The sequence below is a fragment of the Equus przewalskii genome, chromosome 25 (genome assembly GCF_037783145.1).
Source record: "Equus przewalskii isolate Varuska chromosome 25, EquPr2, whole genome shotgun sequence".
Taxonomy (NCBI): Eukaryota; Metazoa; Chordata; class Mammalia; order Perissodactyla; family Equidae; genus Equus; species Equus przewalskii.
In genome coordinates, this window is record NC_091855.1 from 41,321,022 (window position 1) to 41,337,402 (window position 16,381).

The window sequence follows — 16,381 nt, forward strand, 5'->3', positions numbered from 1 at the left end:
GAGTCGCATGCAAACTAGATCCATTGCACAGACGCACGGCTCATTTCCTCTTCAGTGCCAGGGAGCATTACAGGATTTTAATGTAAAATGAAGGTGAAAATAGAGTCATTGTCCCATGTCTGGGGTTGTCTGCTTGTTATGCATTAACCAGCGAGCAGTTCATATTTCTCATTTTAAATTTTTCTTGTGTGTTCAGACTGTAATTCAGCAGCTTGCCTTTTGGAAAACTTTTATATACCTTTTGCAAACTTTTTTATTGGTTATGTTAATAGCCTCATTAATAGCAGATCAGACGATTACTAAATATAACCAAGAACCTGCTGTCGGAGATTCCCATAAGGAGATAGGTCCTACTGTTCCAGGGCCTGGAAACCTCGTCTCAGAACTTCGCCTCTGCAACCACCGTTGGAAGCAGATTATGGAGCATCTTTATGGAGCCTCTGCTACATTAACACTTAACCCCGATATTCAAAATAATACTTGTAGCCACCGTTTATTGATTGCCTAGCTGCTGAACTTTGCAAGAGATATTTTAAATATATTTGCTCATTTTACTTCTCCACAGTTCTTTGAGTTAGGTCTTATTATGCCCATTTACAGGTGAGAAGCAGCCTCTAGGAGATTAAATAATTTGTCCCAGATTACACAACTAGTCAGGGAAAATCTGGGACTGGACCCCAAGGCCTGGCTGGACATGTGTTCTTTCTGCCATCTGTGTTGCTTTGCTGTGCACACTTCTTAGCAATATTATTTAGATTAGCATTAATTAAACCTAATATTTAAGAAATGACTTGAAATGAGAGTTCTTTTCTCACAGTTTAATTTGATTTGCAAAGTATCCCAAATACAATAGGTCGTATTCAGCACATAATTGTGTGAAATATTATGCGATGGTCCCTTCACAAATTTTATTAGATAGGCGCAACTAACAAATTAAAAATTTTTAAGCCCTTTGCAATCAGTGAAATTAATGAATAATTAACTTAGTTCTTTATCCTGGTTAACCAAAATTAGACAGCAGTTTTTTTCCTCTCTCTCTTGTCTCCTGTGCTTTCTCCTTATGTTTTGCCTTACAAATTGGTAATTAAAGAAAATAACTTTTGCTTTCGTTTAGATGGACCACACTGTAGTTTCTTGCGTTTTTCTCATTAGTTGCCCTCCTCAGTTTAGATAGGCTTTCTTTAGTGATTTATAGAAAAAGTTCAGTAGGTATATTCAGTTTTTTAGAGACTAAGAAAGATTGTTTTTAAACTTTGTGTTATGAAAATGTTCAAATGTATGTAAAAGTAAAAAGAAAAATACCTTTTTTTTTTAACCTGGCTTCATTATTTATCAACATGTGGTCAACTTTGTTTCATTTATTATCCCCCAACCCCGGACCTCCCCTCACCCCATTAGGATTATTTTAAGGCAAATCCAATACATCGTATCATTTTATTTATAAATATGTCAGAATGTGTTTCTAAGATATAAGGACTTTCTTTTTAAAAATCCGCAATACCATTATCACACTTAATATAATTCCTTGATATCAAGTCAGTATTCAGATTTTCCCAGTTGTTTAATAATTGACTTTTTTATAGCAGCTTTATTCACATAACATAAAGTTGAGTTATAATTCACATAAGATAAAATTCACTGTTTTAAAGTTTACAATTCATTGGTTTTTACTATGTTCACAAAGTTCTGCAGCCATTCCCACTAATTTTAGACCATTTTCATCACCCAAAAAGATACCCCCATACCCAGTACCAATCATTTCTTATTGCTCCCTCCCCCACCCTTCTAGCAACCATCAGTCTACACTCTCTATGGATTTACCTGTTCTGGGCATTTCATATAAATGGAATCATGTATTATGTGGTCGTTTGCCACTGTCGTCTCTCACTTAGCATAATGTCTTCCAAATTCATCCATGTCTCAGCAAGTGCAGCACTTCATTCTTTTTTATGGCTGAATAATATTCTGTTGTATGGATATGCATTAACGTATTGTTTATCTGCTCATCAGTTGATGGACATTTGGGTTGTTAATGCATGACTTTTAGCAATCAGTTCATTAATGTCTCTTTTGCCTGTGTATTTCCATTATATTGATTTTTCAGTGTTCCAGAATTCTTGCACTACTAGACCCATGCCTGAGAATCAAATAAGTAAACATGGTACCACGGGCCACCTCATCTACCTGCCAAACAATATGTTAAAACCTGATTCATGTGCATTTTGATAATTTCAAAATCTCTTTCAAATGATATAATGAGAGTTAGGATTTTAAATCTGCGGTAGGTCTTCTGACTTCTGGCACAGTAGATGAAAGGCGACATGTCTACACGCCGTTCCATACCTTGTTCCTTTCACTGCAGTGTGTAGCGATCTGCTCATCCCTTTTACGGCTGCCTAATACTCCACTGTGAGCGTGTACCACGGTTGATTCAACCAGCCCCTGTTGGTCGTCTTTTATTTTACAAATAACGCCACACTGATTGGCCCTGTGCATACGGCATTTTGTATTTTTGCCAGATTGTCTTTAGGATAGATTCCTGGTAGTAGGATAGCTGGATCAAAGAATAAATGCATCTGTGATTTTGCTACATATTGGTGATAGGAAACTTCCCCAGCACTTAAGTAATGATCAACTTTGTCTTAAAATTTAGCAAAAACAGGTTGTCTTCCCCAATTCCAAATACAGACAATTTAGAAATAGATAATTAGGAGTCCTAAGTTCATAATGGTCAGATAGGCTAAAATCAAACTTTGGGATTTCTACACATCATCACATACACAGTCGTGGTTTGCATAATTAAATTTATCTTGAAACCTAACAGGATGTTTTACTTATCAAATATTGCACATTGAGTTATTAATATGATGTAAGTTTAAAGGGGGTTTCCTGATCTTTGATTATAACTTAATATCAATATCATAATATTAAACATTAGTAGATTTGACTAGCTATACTTGAATTTCTATATTTACATCAACTGTAGTTTTGAAAATGTATTATTGTGGATGGCAACTCTTAAAGTCTGGGTATTTCAATCCTACCATTTAGAAAAATGAAAAACAAATCTCATTTCAGACTCAATTGTGAATGTTTAGACCCGCGATGCTGAATGCCTGTGTTAGAGCCAGAGGTTTCCAGTTACCACACTGCGGAGTCATTTGGCAGGGAATTTAACTCGAGGTGGTTCATGGGGACCTTATATTAAATGGTGTGCACAGTAGCAGGAAGCGGCTGGCCGTAAATACTGCACGTGTGATGGATCTGTGCCTCCCCACCAAGGCCTGTCCACTTCGGACTTGCAGCTCGGCTCCCTTCACTTCCGGGGGCTTGGCAGGTATAAGAATTTACGTAGAGCGGCGAAGTCACGTAGAAACTCGGATGTTGCTTTTCAGAACACTCTCCTCACATGAATTAGGACCACAGATCTCAAAGCGGGAAGAGACATCCTTAGAGTGTTCATAGACTAAAGCCGCTACTTTATGTGTTAGGAAAACAGGGCCTGGGGGTCTTGCCTGGTTACCCTGCCTGTTGGGGACACACTGGGTCTGGCACCTGGGTCTCCCACTCCCAGACCTGAGCCCCTTCCCCTCTGCTTTCCCGCCCCCCCTGACTTTGCCTGGGCACAAGGACAAAAGCCTCTGTTGATCGGATGAGAACCGGAGTCTTCTGCCCCTCCATGTGTGTGCAGGATGCAGCCATAGGCGCTCGCGGGATCTGATCTCCCTTGGGCGCCTTCAAGCATAACTGAAACGCTGCCCTTAATTCTTCTCACATGGCACTCAGGACACTAGATTGCAGCCTGATGTCCCAAACAGACCGTTGTATCATCTGTTGCAGCCATGGGATCACAGCTACTACTGCTCGTGTGCCTGCTGCATGCCGGGCACCGTGCTAGCGACTTTCTGCTCCTCATTCCTATTCCTCACAGCAGCCCTGCGAGGTGGGCACCCCTGCCCTTTATTACAGAGAAGCCGAGGCTTGGGAAGGTAGGTGACTTCTCCCAGGCTACGTAATTAAGCCGAGTTGAGAGTGATCCGGTCCTGTCCTGTCTAAGACTCTGCCCTTTGTTCCTCTGCTCCTCCGCCTCCCTCGAGATTTGAGATTCCAGCCATCCTAACAGCCCTCCAGTGAATGTGTTCTAACACACTTCATTTATCACTCATTCTCCTTTATGTGAGAAATTCTCCTTTCGGTGCTTTATGTCTATGTTTTGCCCCTAGGAACAATTAAAATGTTATTAAAAAACAAAACCAAACCCTTTTATGAACCAGAAGAACGTCTCATAACTTCGTGTCAGCCAGAAGCTCGGCATTCATTTATTTTCGCACCTGAAGAGCAGGACGTTGTGTTTGAGCTTTCCCTGGTGCTATTTCTCTTCTGCAGTTCGAAAGATCGCTTGTCGGAAAGTGACTCATTGCAGCCGCTCCGGGGTGCTGCTGGCCTCGGGATCCAGGCTGGGACTTGTTCGGGGTGGACATTAGGACATTTTTTTTCCTTCCAAAACTTTCCTTTCTGGCAGCAAGCTTTCTTCCTTGAGTGGCTAATCATGTTTAGATACGAAAACATGAAAGAAACCTGATGTGATGTCATGTGCAAAATAGGTATTCATTCAGCATATTAATGGCCATGATGCTATTTAAGGTCAGTGGTGACAAAAATCCAGGGATATTATCAAGATAGGGATGCTGAGTAATGGGATCTTGCCAAAGTAGGAATCTTTCTAACTTCTCTGTCACTCCAGGAGTCACCCTGCCCCCTTCCTCCTCCCTTCTCCTCCTTTCCCATCCTCCATTTTTCTTTCATGATTTCTCATCACAACTTTAATTCTAATTACTTTTGATGCTACTGTGTTACAGTTCAATATATCGCGTTTACTATACCCTCTGAGAAAGCCTGCTGCGTGCAATTCATGTTCTTTTCATGGGCTTTTAAAATCCCATTTCGTTTTCTGGAAGGAGGACAATACTGGATTATTATGAGACTGAATTTTGAAATTATGACTCAAGAAAAAATAACAAGCTCAACAGTGACTCCAAAATGGCAACATAATGCCTTCTCTTTGAAACGGGGTTTCTGTTATTGAAATTTAACGTAGTCCAGTCAACAAATGCTTGGTGACTACCTGCTGTGTGTAGGCTTCGTAGCAGGTGCCACCTTCAAGGAGCCTGCCATCGATGGAGTAGACAGGCGAACACACAGACGACAGCGATACAGGGCTCTGAGTGTGATGACCGCGGCAAAGGCAAAGACAAGGACTGCGGGAGCACAGAGGCGGCTCCCCAGCCTGGTTTGGCGGGCGTGTGTATGTGGGAGGCAGGGTCCTGGACCTGGTGCCGGAGGAGCTGGGTGCCACATATCTTCCGTGTGTCCCTCCAGATCCTTTCTTCATCCTCCTGCAGCCAACTCTCTGCCCTGGAGGCTGACCCGTGTGAACGACACCAACAGGCCCCTTATCTTCTACCTCCCAGTCAGGTTTGGGCAGTGGGGAGCCCTAACAGGCGATCAGAAGGAGGGGAGAGAGTGAGGTCAGAGTGCTGACTCCCTTGACTCCTTCACATGAGGTCCCTCCGGTTGGCCATGTCCCTCCACGAAATGTCCCTGCTGTTCCCAAAGCAAGTTCTTTACCATTAGGGTCAGGTAACTGCTGCCTCCTCTCCACCCCTCAGGCCCAGGAGTGGTGATAGCCGTGCTGCTATCAGCCCACGAGACAGAGCAGTCTGCCTGGCTGCCTAACTGGAGCTGGGCGTGGAGTCCAAGCCACTCAAAAGCACGTGGACAGAGTGTGGAGAGAGGTCTAGGCGACACCCCCAGCACAGACGTCTACCACCCACTCTAATTGGGAAAGTAAGACTCGCCCACCTGAATCAACAGTGTCTGCTCAGGTGCTAGATTGTGAGGTACACACTGGGTAATCGAGGTCAGAGCGAGGGGCCACCGGGGAGGGCTGGAATAACGAGAAGAGAGTGGAACGAACCCGTGGTCCTCCACAGTGGTCCCTGGAGCAGCGGCAGCATCGCCTGAGAACTTGTTAGGAGTGCCCGTTCTCAGGCCCCATCCCCGACCTTGTGAATCAGAAACTCTGGGGGTGTGGCCCAGCGATCTGTACATTAACCCGCCTTCCAGGGGATTCTGCTGCGCTCAGGTTTGCAGACCTGACAGAAACAAAGCTAAGGAGGGGGGAATGAGCTGGGACTTTTTTGTTTGCTGTTGTTTTGTTTATTTCTGTGGTGGACACTGAAGAGTGGGGTCACTGTGGGAAAAATACAGTTGGACGGAGAGAAGGAGAGCAGATCACTGAGGCCATCAAAGAACGAAATCACGAGTGGCAAAGCGGCGGGGAGGCGCGGCAGCCCAGGAATCAGGAAGCTTGCCCTCTCCCTTCCCTTCTCCTGGCCTGGTTGTGAGGTGGGAGCCGGGCCAGACGTGTCGTGTCCCGATTGGACGAGCTGGTGCATTTCAAGTTGTTTCCACTCTGCCTGACGCCAAGCACTCAGTGGCTGCTATCATTTCTGTGATTCCATTTTACCTTGGTTTTGGCGACTGTTAACGTGGTACAGGATCGTCAGCGAGGGACATGAAGACGAGAGGGTTTAAGGAGATTAGCCTGGGCAGAGCCCTCAGACCGATCCTCGGTTCTAGGAGCTGTGCTGGGGCAGCGGCTGGATAGACAGCAATAGTGAGAAGGAAGGGCGGACACCCAGCAACGTTGTGCTCATTTTCTAGAGTTGCCGTAACAAATTACCTCAGACTACATGGCTTAAAACAGCAGAAATTTACTCTCTCGCGGTTCTGGAGACCAGAAGCCCGGAATCAACATCACCAGGCTGAAATCCAGGTATTGGCAGGGTCGCTTGCTTCTGGAGCCTCTGAGGGAAGACGGTTCCATCGCTGTCTCCTCTTCTGGTGGCCGCCAGCCATCCTTGGTGCTCATTGGCTTATAGACTCGTCACTCCAATCTCTTGTCTTTGCTGGCATTCTCCTCCTTGTGTGCCTTCACATGAGCTTCTTATAAGGACACTGGTCATTGAATCTAGGGCCCACCCTAATCCAGCATGACCTCGTCTTAACTAATTATATATGCAAAGACCCTATTTCCAAATAAGGTCACATTCTGAGGTTCTGGGTGGACATGAAGTTTGGGGGACACTGTTTAATCCAGTACATGTATTAAAAAAAAAAAACATAATGGAGACTGAAATGGTAGGTGAAGTAGAGAGAGAAGGTAGAGATGAGGTGAAGATGGTATTTCTTCCTACTTGGGAGAAGGGTCTGCCCCGGCAGAGAAGGGACCTTAGCAAGGAAGGCAGATTGTGTGTGCGAGAGAAGATTAAGAATTTTGGTGTTAGCACTGCAGGGTTTCCACTGGGGAGTGTTAGCTCCCAGCTCTGGGTAGGCCCACACGTGGAGCAGGTACTCACGAAACGAGGAGAGAGAGATCGTGGAAAGAGTGGAGGGTGTCGTGCTCTGGCCGGAGGGGACTGACTGTGGTTTTTCCACTTTCCTTCACATTAAAAAAAGAAGGAAGCCCGGGCCTCCACCTTAGGGACTGAAAAGTGTCAGTGTACTAAAAATTTGGCATTCTTTGCAGTTTTGTCATTGGCAATGTTTTTAAGAGCCTAAATTGAGGCAGATTTAATTCTGTAATGAACGAAATAAATTAAATTCTGCTAGCATTTTTTAATAAATTTTTATTTCAGAATAGTTTTAGATTTACAGAAAACTTGTTAGTACAGACAGTTCTGTACACCCTACACTCAGCTTCTGCTGTTACTAACATACAATTCGAATGGCACAGTTGTCACAACAACGGACCAATATTGATACATTAGTTTTAATTAAAGGCATACTTTATTTGGATTTCCTTAGTTTATCCCTCATGTCCTTTTTTCGTTCCAGGGTCCCATCCAGGATTCTATTTAGTCATCCTGTCTGCTTAGGCCCAGTTTCTCAGATTTTCCTTATTTTTGATGACCTTGACAGTTTTGAGGAATCCTGGTTATATGGTTCATTGACTGTCCTTCAGTTTGAGTTTTTCTCATGGTTAGACTTGGGTTGTGGTTTTTAGGGAGGAAGACCGTAGAGGTAAAGTGACGTTTTCATCACCTCCTTTCAGGGGTACGTGCCGTCAACATGACTTCTCACTGTCGGTGTTGACCTTGATCCCCAGGCTGCGGCAGAGTGGGTCAGGTTCCTCTGCTGGGAAGTGACCCTCCCCTCTTCCATACTGTCCTGTTTATAAGGAAGTCACTGTGCGCAGCCCACACTTAAGGATGAAGGATTATGCTCCACCTCCTTGAGGACGAGGTATCCACATAATTGTTTGCAACTCTGCGTGGGAGATTGATCTCTTCTCTCCCATTTAGTTATTTACTCATTTATTTATATCAATGTGGACTCATGGATTTTTATTTTATACTTTGGGCTGTAATCCAAGGCCACTTTATTCTGTTGCTCAAATTGTCCTGCTTTGGCCATTGGAGCTCTTTCAGTTGGCTCCAGGGTTCCTTTCACTTGCCCCCATCAATATAGAGTTTTTGGGTTTTGTAGTTGTTTTTTGAGCACTTCTTTACTTTCTGGCACTACAAGATGCTGCAGGCTCGTATGTATTCCCTGCCCCATTTCACCAAGGAGCCCTGGTTCCTTTTGTTGTAGATGGTGTTAGAAAACAAGGGGTGGGCACTGGGCATCATTCCTTTAGGCTCTCTCAGCAGACAGAGCTAGGAATATATGTGTTTGTACTAACCTGTGTGTACGTTTTTTTGTTGTTAGTGCTGTTGAGTCTATTCCGAGTCCTAAAGACCCTGTGTGCAGCAGAGCAGACCCCTGCCCAGTCTTTCTGCACCATCGTCTCACTTGTGGCACTCTATCAGACGCTGCTATTCATAGAGTTTTCATGGCCAATGTTTTCTGAAGTGGGTGGCCAGGTCCTTCCTCCTAGTTTGTCTAGTCTGGAAGCTCCACTGATACCTGGATGACCCTGCTGGGGTTTAAAATCCCAGTGGCATAGCTTTCAGCATCACAATAACATGCAGTCACCACCGTAGGACAACCGACAGGTGTGCCGCAGCGGTGAGAGTGTCGCGTCTTAACCACTAGACCCCCAGCACTGGCTTGCGTATATGTGCATATCTGTAATTTTACGTCTTAGCCATATCAAGCTAAACATGACTTCATGCTGATGTCTCCTACTCTACTCCACACCATCCGGTTCATTCTAGCCCCGCCCCCTCGCTTGTCTATCACCTCCCTCTCCAACAGTGAGGAACCTGGCCCCTGCCATCCTCCGCGCATTGACTTAATGGTTCAGTTCTGGTATTCGTGTATGGTGATTTCCGAATTGTTAACCCCTACCCCCACGGGAAGCAACTGCACTAACTAGAACACAGTGCTTATGTGCAGCTCCTTTTGTAGTCTCGCAGTCTCTGCTCATTTCCAAAATTAAGGCAGCATTTTCCTCTCCACCCGCTTCCATGAGGTTCTGTCATATATTTGTAAAATGGTTAGATTTTTTTTTGTCACAGTCTGCGTTCCATCATGAGGTTCCCCATCTCCTAAATGATTTTTATTTGCATACATTAAGTTTCACTCTTTGTGCTGTAAGAGTCTGTCGGTTTTGACAAATGCATGGTGTCACATATCCGCCACCACAGTGTCATACAGAATAGTTTTACCAGCCTAAAAAATCTCTTATGCATCACCTGTTCAAACACCATCCCCCATCAACCTCTGGCAACCACTCATCTCTGGTTTTTCTCTCTAGAGTTTCCCCTTTTATAGCACGTCATGGAAATGGAATCATACGGAGTGCCTTTCAGACTGGCTCCTTGCCCTCAGCAGTATGGATTTAAGACTCGTCGATGTTGTTGCATGGATTGGTTCACAGAATCATATTCCACTGTGTGGATGAACCACAGTTTGTTTATCCACTCGCCAATTGACAGACATCTTTGTTGCTTCCAGTGTTTGGCGATTATGAATAAAGTTGCTGTAAATATCAAATGCAGGTTTTGTGTAGACATGAGTTTTCAAATCAGTTGGGTAAATACCTAGTGTCACACAATTACTGGATTATATGGTAAAACTATATTTAGCAACTTCCACGCTGCCTTCCAAAGTGGCTGTACCATTTTGCATTCCCGCCAGCAACGAGTGAGTACTCCTGTGGCTCTGCACCCTGGCCAGCAATTGGTATTTTGTCTGTTTTTTGGATTTTAGCCACCCTAATAGGTATACAGAGATATCTCATTATTGTTTTAATTTGCATTTCGCTAATGACAAAAGATGTTGAGCATCTTTTCATATGCTTATTTGCCATCTGTATATATTCTTTGATGGGGTGTCTATTCAGATCTTTTGCCCATTTTTTTAATTGGGCTGTTTATTTTCTTACTGTTGAGTTTTTAAGAGTTCTTTTTATATTCTGTATATAATTTCTTTATCAGATATGTGATTTGCAAATATTTTCTCCCAGTCTATGACTTATGCTTTCATCCTCTTAACAATATCTTAACCAGAACAAAAGTTTTTAAAATTTTAATGAGCTCTAAGCTATCAATTTTTTCTTTCATGGATTGTGCTTTTGCTGTTGTATCTAAAAGCTCACCACTGAACCCAAGGTCACACAGACTTTCTCCTGTTTTCTTTTGGAAGTTTTATAGTTTTACATTTTACACTTCGGTCTGTGGTCCATTTTGAGTTAGTTTTTGTGTAAGGTGTGAAGTTGGCGTGTAGGTTCGTTGTTCCAGCATCATTTGTTGAAAATCTCCATTGAATTGTCTTTGCACCTCTGTCAATTCTGCTAGCATTTTAAAATTGACGTCCTTTCTCTTTCTACGTGTCTTAAGTTCTGTAAAGAGTTATTTTGACAAAGGGAAAAGTTCTCACTTCCTTCTCTGCTTGTCTTACAGCGAGACCGCTGGTGCAGACCTTGCCTTTAAGACCCACCGTCAACAATGGCACCGTGTTACCAAAGAGACCCAGCGGCTCCCTGCCATCCCCCTCGGGGGCCAGGAAAGAAACCGCTGTGCACGCAGCAACCAAAAGGTAGGCGGGAGGTGCCTTCAAGGAACTCTCAGAGCAGCTCCATCTCAGGTTGTAAAACAAGTATTACTTTTTATATGACACTTTACAACTTCTCATCTGAGTTAAAGCTTGTAAAAGTACAATGTTTGGTGTGTTGCCATAATGGAAACCATATAGGTTTATTCTTCTGCTTTTTTTAGATTTAATCATATTGTCTTTGAAATCTCATTAGCTAAAACCACATTGTGCTGTTTTGTACTTTTACTTAAAGTTCTTTTTGAAATAAAGAATGGGAGTCTAAACGAGGCAGAAATGAATAAGCTGTTCCAAGGTCTGTACTTGGCACATAGCAAAGTTCAGATTGCCACACTTAAATTTTTGCCGAGCTTCAATTTTTATCTATAAAATTTGGATAAGCTCATACTTTTAAATTGTGCCTAACAGTGGAGTTCCAGATACTGATGTCTATCAAAGCATAGTTTGCTCTTAACTTTTCTATAATCTCATAATTGTCGTATTAAAATTTTATATATGTCAGGCCACTTTTCGAAATTTTTAGGTTCTGGAAAATTAAATACCTGATGTAATTTAGCACAGAAAGCCTTAAAGAAATTCTTCTGCAACAGTGCCTCACGGGCTTGTTATAAGGACTTGTAGAGCTCATTAGAATACTAAGTGCCTTCTGTGCACGGGGTGTGAAGGTGCCCTGCCGTGCGCCGGGGAGACCCAGCGGGCTTGTGAGATTTGGTGTTGGGTCGTGACGCGGAATGAAGAGGTAGCGATCCCGTCTTATCTTTTAAATACATAGTGTTTATACATAATGGCCTATCCTTCACCAAGCACATTTTCATTGTGTTTCATCAGATAGAGTTTCATGCACTTATTGTTTATGAAAGTCAAGAAAATTGATTTTGCAGGGCTTTTTAGAACTTTCAAATGAAAATTCTTGGCCTCATTTTCATACCTTGTTTGAATTATTGATTTGTAATCAACGCAAAATGACCTCTGGATCCTAATTAGCAGCAGTAGATGTCGGCTTTTATTCATCTAGATGTTGTAAGATTGACAAGACTAACTTTCTTTTAAGATTTAGGTTGCCATCTGTTATGACTTTCTTTTTACAGTGGTAAAAACAGCACAACGTGAAATTTACCATCTTAATCGTTTTGAAGTGTCCGGTTCAGTGGTGTTAAGTATATTCACATTGTTGTGTGGATCTCTATAAATTCTTCGTCTTGTAAAATTGAAACTCTCTACCCAATAAACCTTAATTCCTCCCTCCAGCCCTGGGCAACCATCTTTTTCCTTTCTGTCTCTATGTTTTTGATTACATTATATACTTCATGGGAGTGGAATTATACAGTATTTGTCCTTTTGTGGCTGGCTTATTTGCTTAGCATCATATCCTCAAGCTTCATCCCTTTTGTAGCATGTGACAGGATTGTTTTCTTTTTTAAGGCCGCATAATATTTTGTTGTGTGCATATACCACATTTTCTTTATCTGTTCATCTATTGATGGGTATTTGGGTTGCTTCCACCTCTTGGGTATTGTGAATAATGCTGCAGTGAACATGAGTGTGCAAACATCTCTTCAAAATCCTGCTTTGAATTCTTTCGGATATATACTCAGAAGTGGATTTGCTGGGTTATATGGTAATAGTATTTTTAATTGTTTGAGGAACCTCCATAACGTTTTCCATAATGGCTGCACCATTTTACATTCCCACCAACAGTGCACGAGGGTTCCAATTTTGCCTCATCCTCACCAGCACTTATTTTCTGTTCCTTTGATTGTGGCCATCCTAATGGGTGTGAGGTATATGATATCTCATGTGGTTTTGATTTGCGTTTCTGTTATGAGTGGTGATATTGAGCATCTTTCCATGTGCTTGTTGGCCATTTGTATTCTTCTTTGGAGAAATGTTTCTTCAAGTTCTTTGCCTATTTTTCAATCAGGTTATTCATTTTGTTCTTATTGTTGTTGAATTGTAGAGGTTCCTTATGTATTCTGACTATGAACTCTGTATCAGATCTATGGTTTGCCAACATTTTCCCCCATTGGATCTGTTGCCTTTTCACTCTACTGATTGTTTCCTTTGAGGCACAGTTTTTCAGTTTGATAGTCCCATTTGTCTATTTTTGCTTTTGATGTCCTATCCAAGAAATCATTGTCAAATTCAGTTCCCTGAAGCTTTTCCCCTATGTTTTCTTCTGGGACTGTTATAGTTTTAAATCTTATGCTTAGATCTTTAATCCATTTTGAGTTAATTTTTGTATATGTTGTAAAGTTAGGATCCAACTTCATTCTTTTGCATGTGGATATCCAGTTTTCTCTACCCCATTTGTTGAAAAGCCTATCTTTTCCCCATTCTGTAGTCTTGGCACCCTTATCAAAAGTCATTTGGCCATATATGCAAGGGTTTATTTTCTGGGCTCTCTATTCTGTTCCATTGGTCTATATTATCTGTCTGTATGCCAAAAAGATAGCACACCATCTTGAATACTGTTATTTTGTAGTATGTTTTCAAATCAGGAAGTGTGAAACCTTCAACTTTGTTCTTCTTTTTCAAGGTTGTTTTGGCTATTTGGGGCCCCTTGAGATTCCTTATGAATTTGGGGATGGTTTTTTTCTATTTCTGCAAAAAATTCCATTGGGATTTTTTTTTTTCCTCCCCCAATCCCCCCAGTACATAGTTGTATATTCTAGTTGTGGATCATTCTAGTTGTGGCATGTGGGACGCCACCTCAACATGGCCTAATGAGTGGTGCCATGTCCTCACCAGGATCCGAACCCTGGGCCACCAAAGCAGAGCACACGAACTTAACCACTCGGCCACAGGGCTGGCCCCTCCATTGGGATTTTGATAGAAATTGCATTAAATCTATAGATCACCTTTGGTGATATAGACATTTTAACAATATTGAGTCTTCCAATCTGTGAACATGGGATGCATTTCCAGTTATTTATGTCTTTTATTTCTTTTAGCAATGTTTTGTAGTTGTCTTTCACCTCCTTGGTTAAGTGTATTCTTAAGTATTTTATCTTTTTGGATGCTATAGCAAATGGGATTATCTTCTTAATTTCCTTTTGGATTAGTCATTGTTAATTTATAAAAATGCAACTGATTTTTGTGTGTTGATTTTTGTATCCTGCAACTTTGCTGAAATTATCTATTAGTTTTAAGATTTTTGTGCGTGGAATCTTTAGGGTTTTCTATGTGTAAGATCATGTGATCTGCAAACAGAGATTGTTTTACTTCTTCCTTTCCAATTTGGATGCCATTTATTTCTGTTTCTTGTCTAATTGCACTGGCTAGGACTTCTATGTTGAATAGAAGTCTTGAAAGTGGGCATCCTTGCCTTGTTCATGATCTTAGAGGAAAAGCTTTTAGTCTTTCACTGTTGAATATGATGTTAGCTGTGGGCTTTTCATACATGGCTTTTATTATGTTAAGGTAGTTTCCTTCTATTTTTAACTTGTTGAGTGTTTTTAACATGACAGGGTGTTGAATTTTGTCAAGTGCTTTGTCTGCATCACTTGAGATGATCATGTGATGTTTGTCCTTCGTTCTGTTAATGTGGTGTATTGCATTGATTGACTTTCATATGTTGAACCACCCTTGCCTTCCAGGTGCAAATCCCAATTGGTCATGATGTATAATTCTTTTAATGTATCGTTGAATTCAGTTTGATAGTATTTTGTCGAGGATTTTTGTATCAGTGTTCATCAAGGATGTTGGTGTATAGTTTTTCTTGTTATCTCTTTGTCTGGTTTTAGTATCAGAGTAATGCTGGTCCATAGAATGAATTGGAAGTATTCACCCCCCTTCAATTCTTCGGAAGAGTTTGAAGAGGATTCATGTTAATTCCTCTTTAAATGTTTGGTAGAATTTTCCAGTGATGCCATCTAGTCCTGGGCTTTTCCTTGTTGGGAGATTTTTGATTACTCCTTCAATCTCCTTCCAATTATAGATCTGTTAAGAGTTTTTATTTCTTTATAATTCAGTCTTGGTAGGTCCTATGTATCTAGGAATTTATCCATTTCCTCTAAGTTATCCAATTTGTTGGCATATATTTGTTCATAGCAGTCTCTTATAATCTTTTTTATTTTTGTGACATCAAGTTGTAATGTCCCATTTTTCATGTCTAATTTTAGTTGAGTTTTCTCTCTTTCATTCTTAGTTAGTCTAGCTGAAGATTTATCAATTTTATTGATCTTTTCAAAAAAAGAAAAACAACTCTTGGTTTCATTGATTTTTTCTATTGTTTTTCTGTTCTCTATTTCACTTACCTCTGCTCTAATCTTTATTGTGTCTTTACTTCTGCTAACTTTTGGTTTAGTTTGTTTTTCTTTTTCTAGTTCCTTGAGATATAAAGTTAGGTTGTTGATTTGAGATCTTTCTTCTTTTTAATATAAGTGTTTAGAGCTGTAAACTTCCCTCTTAGTACTGCTTTTGTTGCATCCTGTAAGTTTTAGTATTTTTTTTGTTTTGTTTTCATTTGTCTCTAGATTTTTTCTAAATTCTCTTGTGTTTTCTTCTTTGATTTATTGGTTATTTAAGAGCAAGTTGTTTAATTTCAAGATTGACTTTTTAAAGCAGCAAACAGTGAAAAAATGAGATTCTTTTCCTTTATTCTTGAAGAAAATAGAATTTTATAATTCATACCATATATTTGGAATTTAAATAAAAGCAAAAATTTTTTCAGAGCAAAAAAATAAAAGTAAAAATTGACATGTGCACCCAGTGCTGGGGCCCAGTGGTTAAGTTCACGCGCTCCACTTTGGTGGCCCAGGGTTTTGCGGGTTCAGATCCTGGCTGCGGACATGGCACCACTCATCAAGCCGTGCTGAGGTGGCGTCCCACATAGCACAACTAGAAGGACCTACAGCTAGAACATAGATCTATGTGCCAGGGGGCTTTGGGGAGAAGAAGGAGAAAGAAAGAAGATTGACAACAGATGTTAGCTCAGGTGCCAAACTTGAAAAAACAAAATTGAAATGTAGATAGAATTCCTAGCTTTCAGTTCACTTCATGAGAATTTATGTCCAGCATTCTTGCTCTCTGATTTTGTAGGAGTTTCTCTGTTTGGTCTTTGGTGTCGTACAATCCTGCCCTTCACTTAATAGACTTTTTATGGTTTTCTTAGACCTCGCAGGATTGTTTGGCACGATTGTTAGAATTCTGGGCAAATTGTGTTTTGAGTTCAAGTATTTGAAATATTTATTCAGGGTCGGATTAAGGCTGGAGATGAGATTTCTGAAACTGACCGCAGGAGTCAGGCTGTGCTGTAGAATCTAATCGATACTTTTCCACAGGATGTGAAAAGACAAGGAGGCATTAGTGGGCACTTCAG

General features: G+C 41.3%; 1 protein-coding gene across 12 annotated transcripts in view; it reads left to right on the forward strand.

Moving 5' to 3' along the window:
- Positions 1–16,381, forward strand: part of EML1 (EMAP like 1) — a 166,918-nt gene that overhangs the window by 96,613 nt on the left and 53,924 nt on the right. For all 12 annotated transcript variants that reach the window (XM_070593255.1, XM_070593256.1, XM_070593260.1 and 9 more), the window contains one exon: positions 10,911–11,046. In XM_070593255.1, coding sequence (XP_070449356.1) covers positions 10,911–11,046 — 136 coding nt within the window. The remainder of the gene's footprint in view (positions 1–10,910; positions 11,047–16,381) is intronic.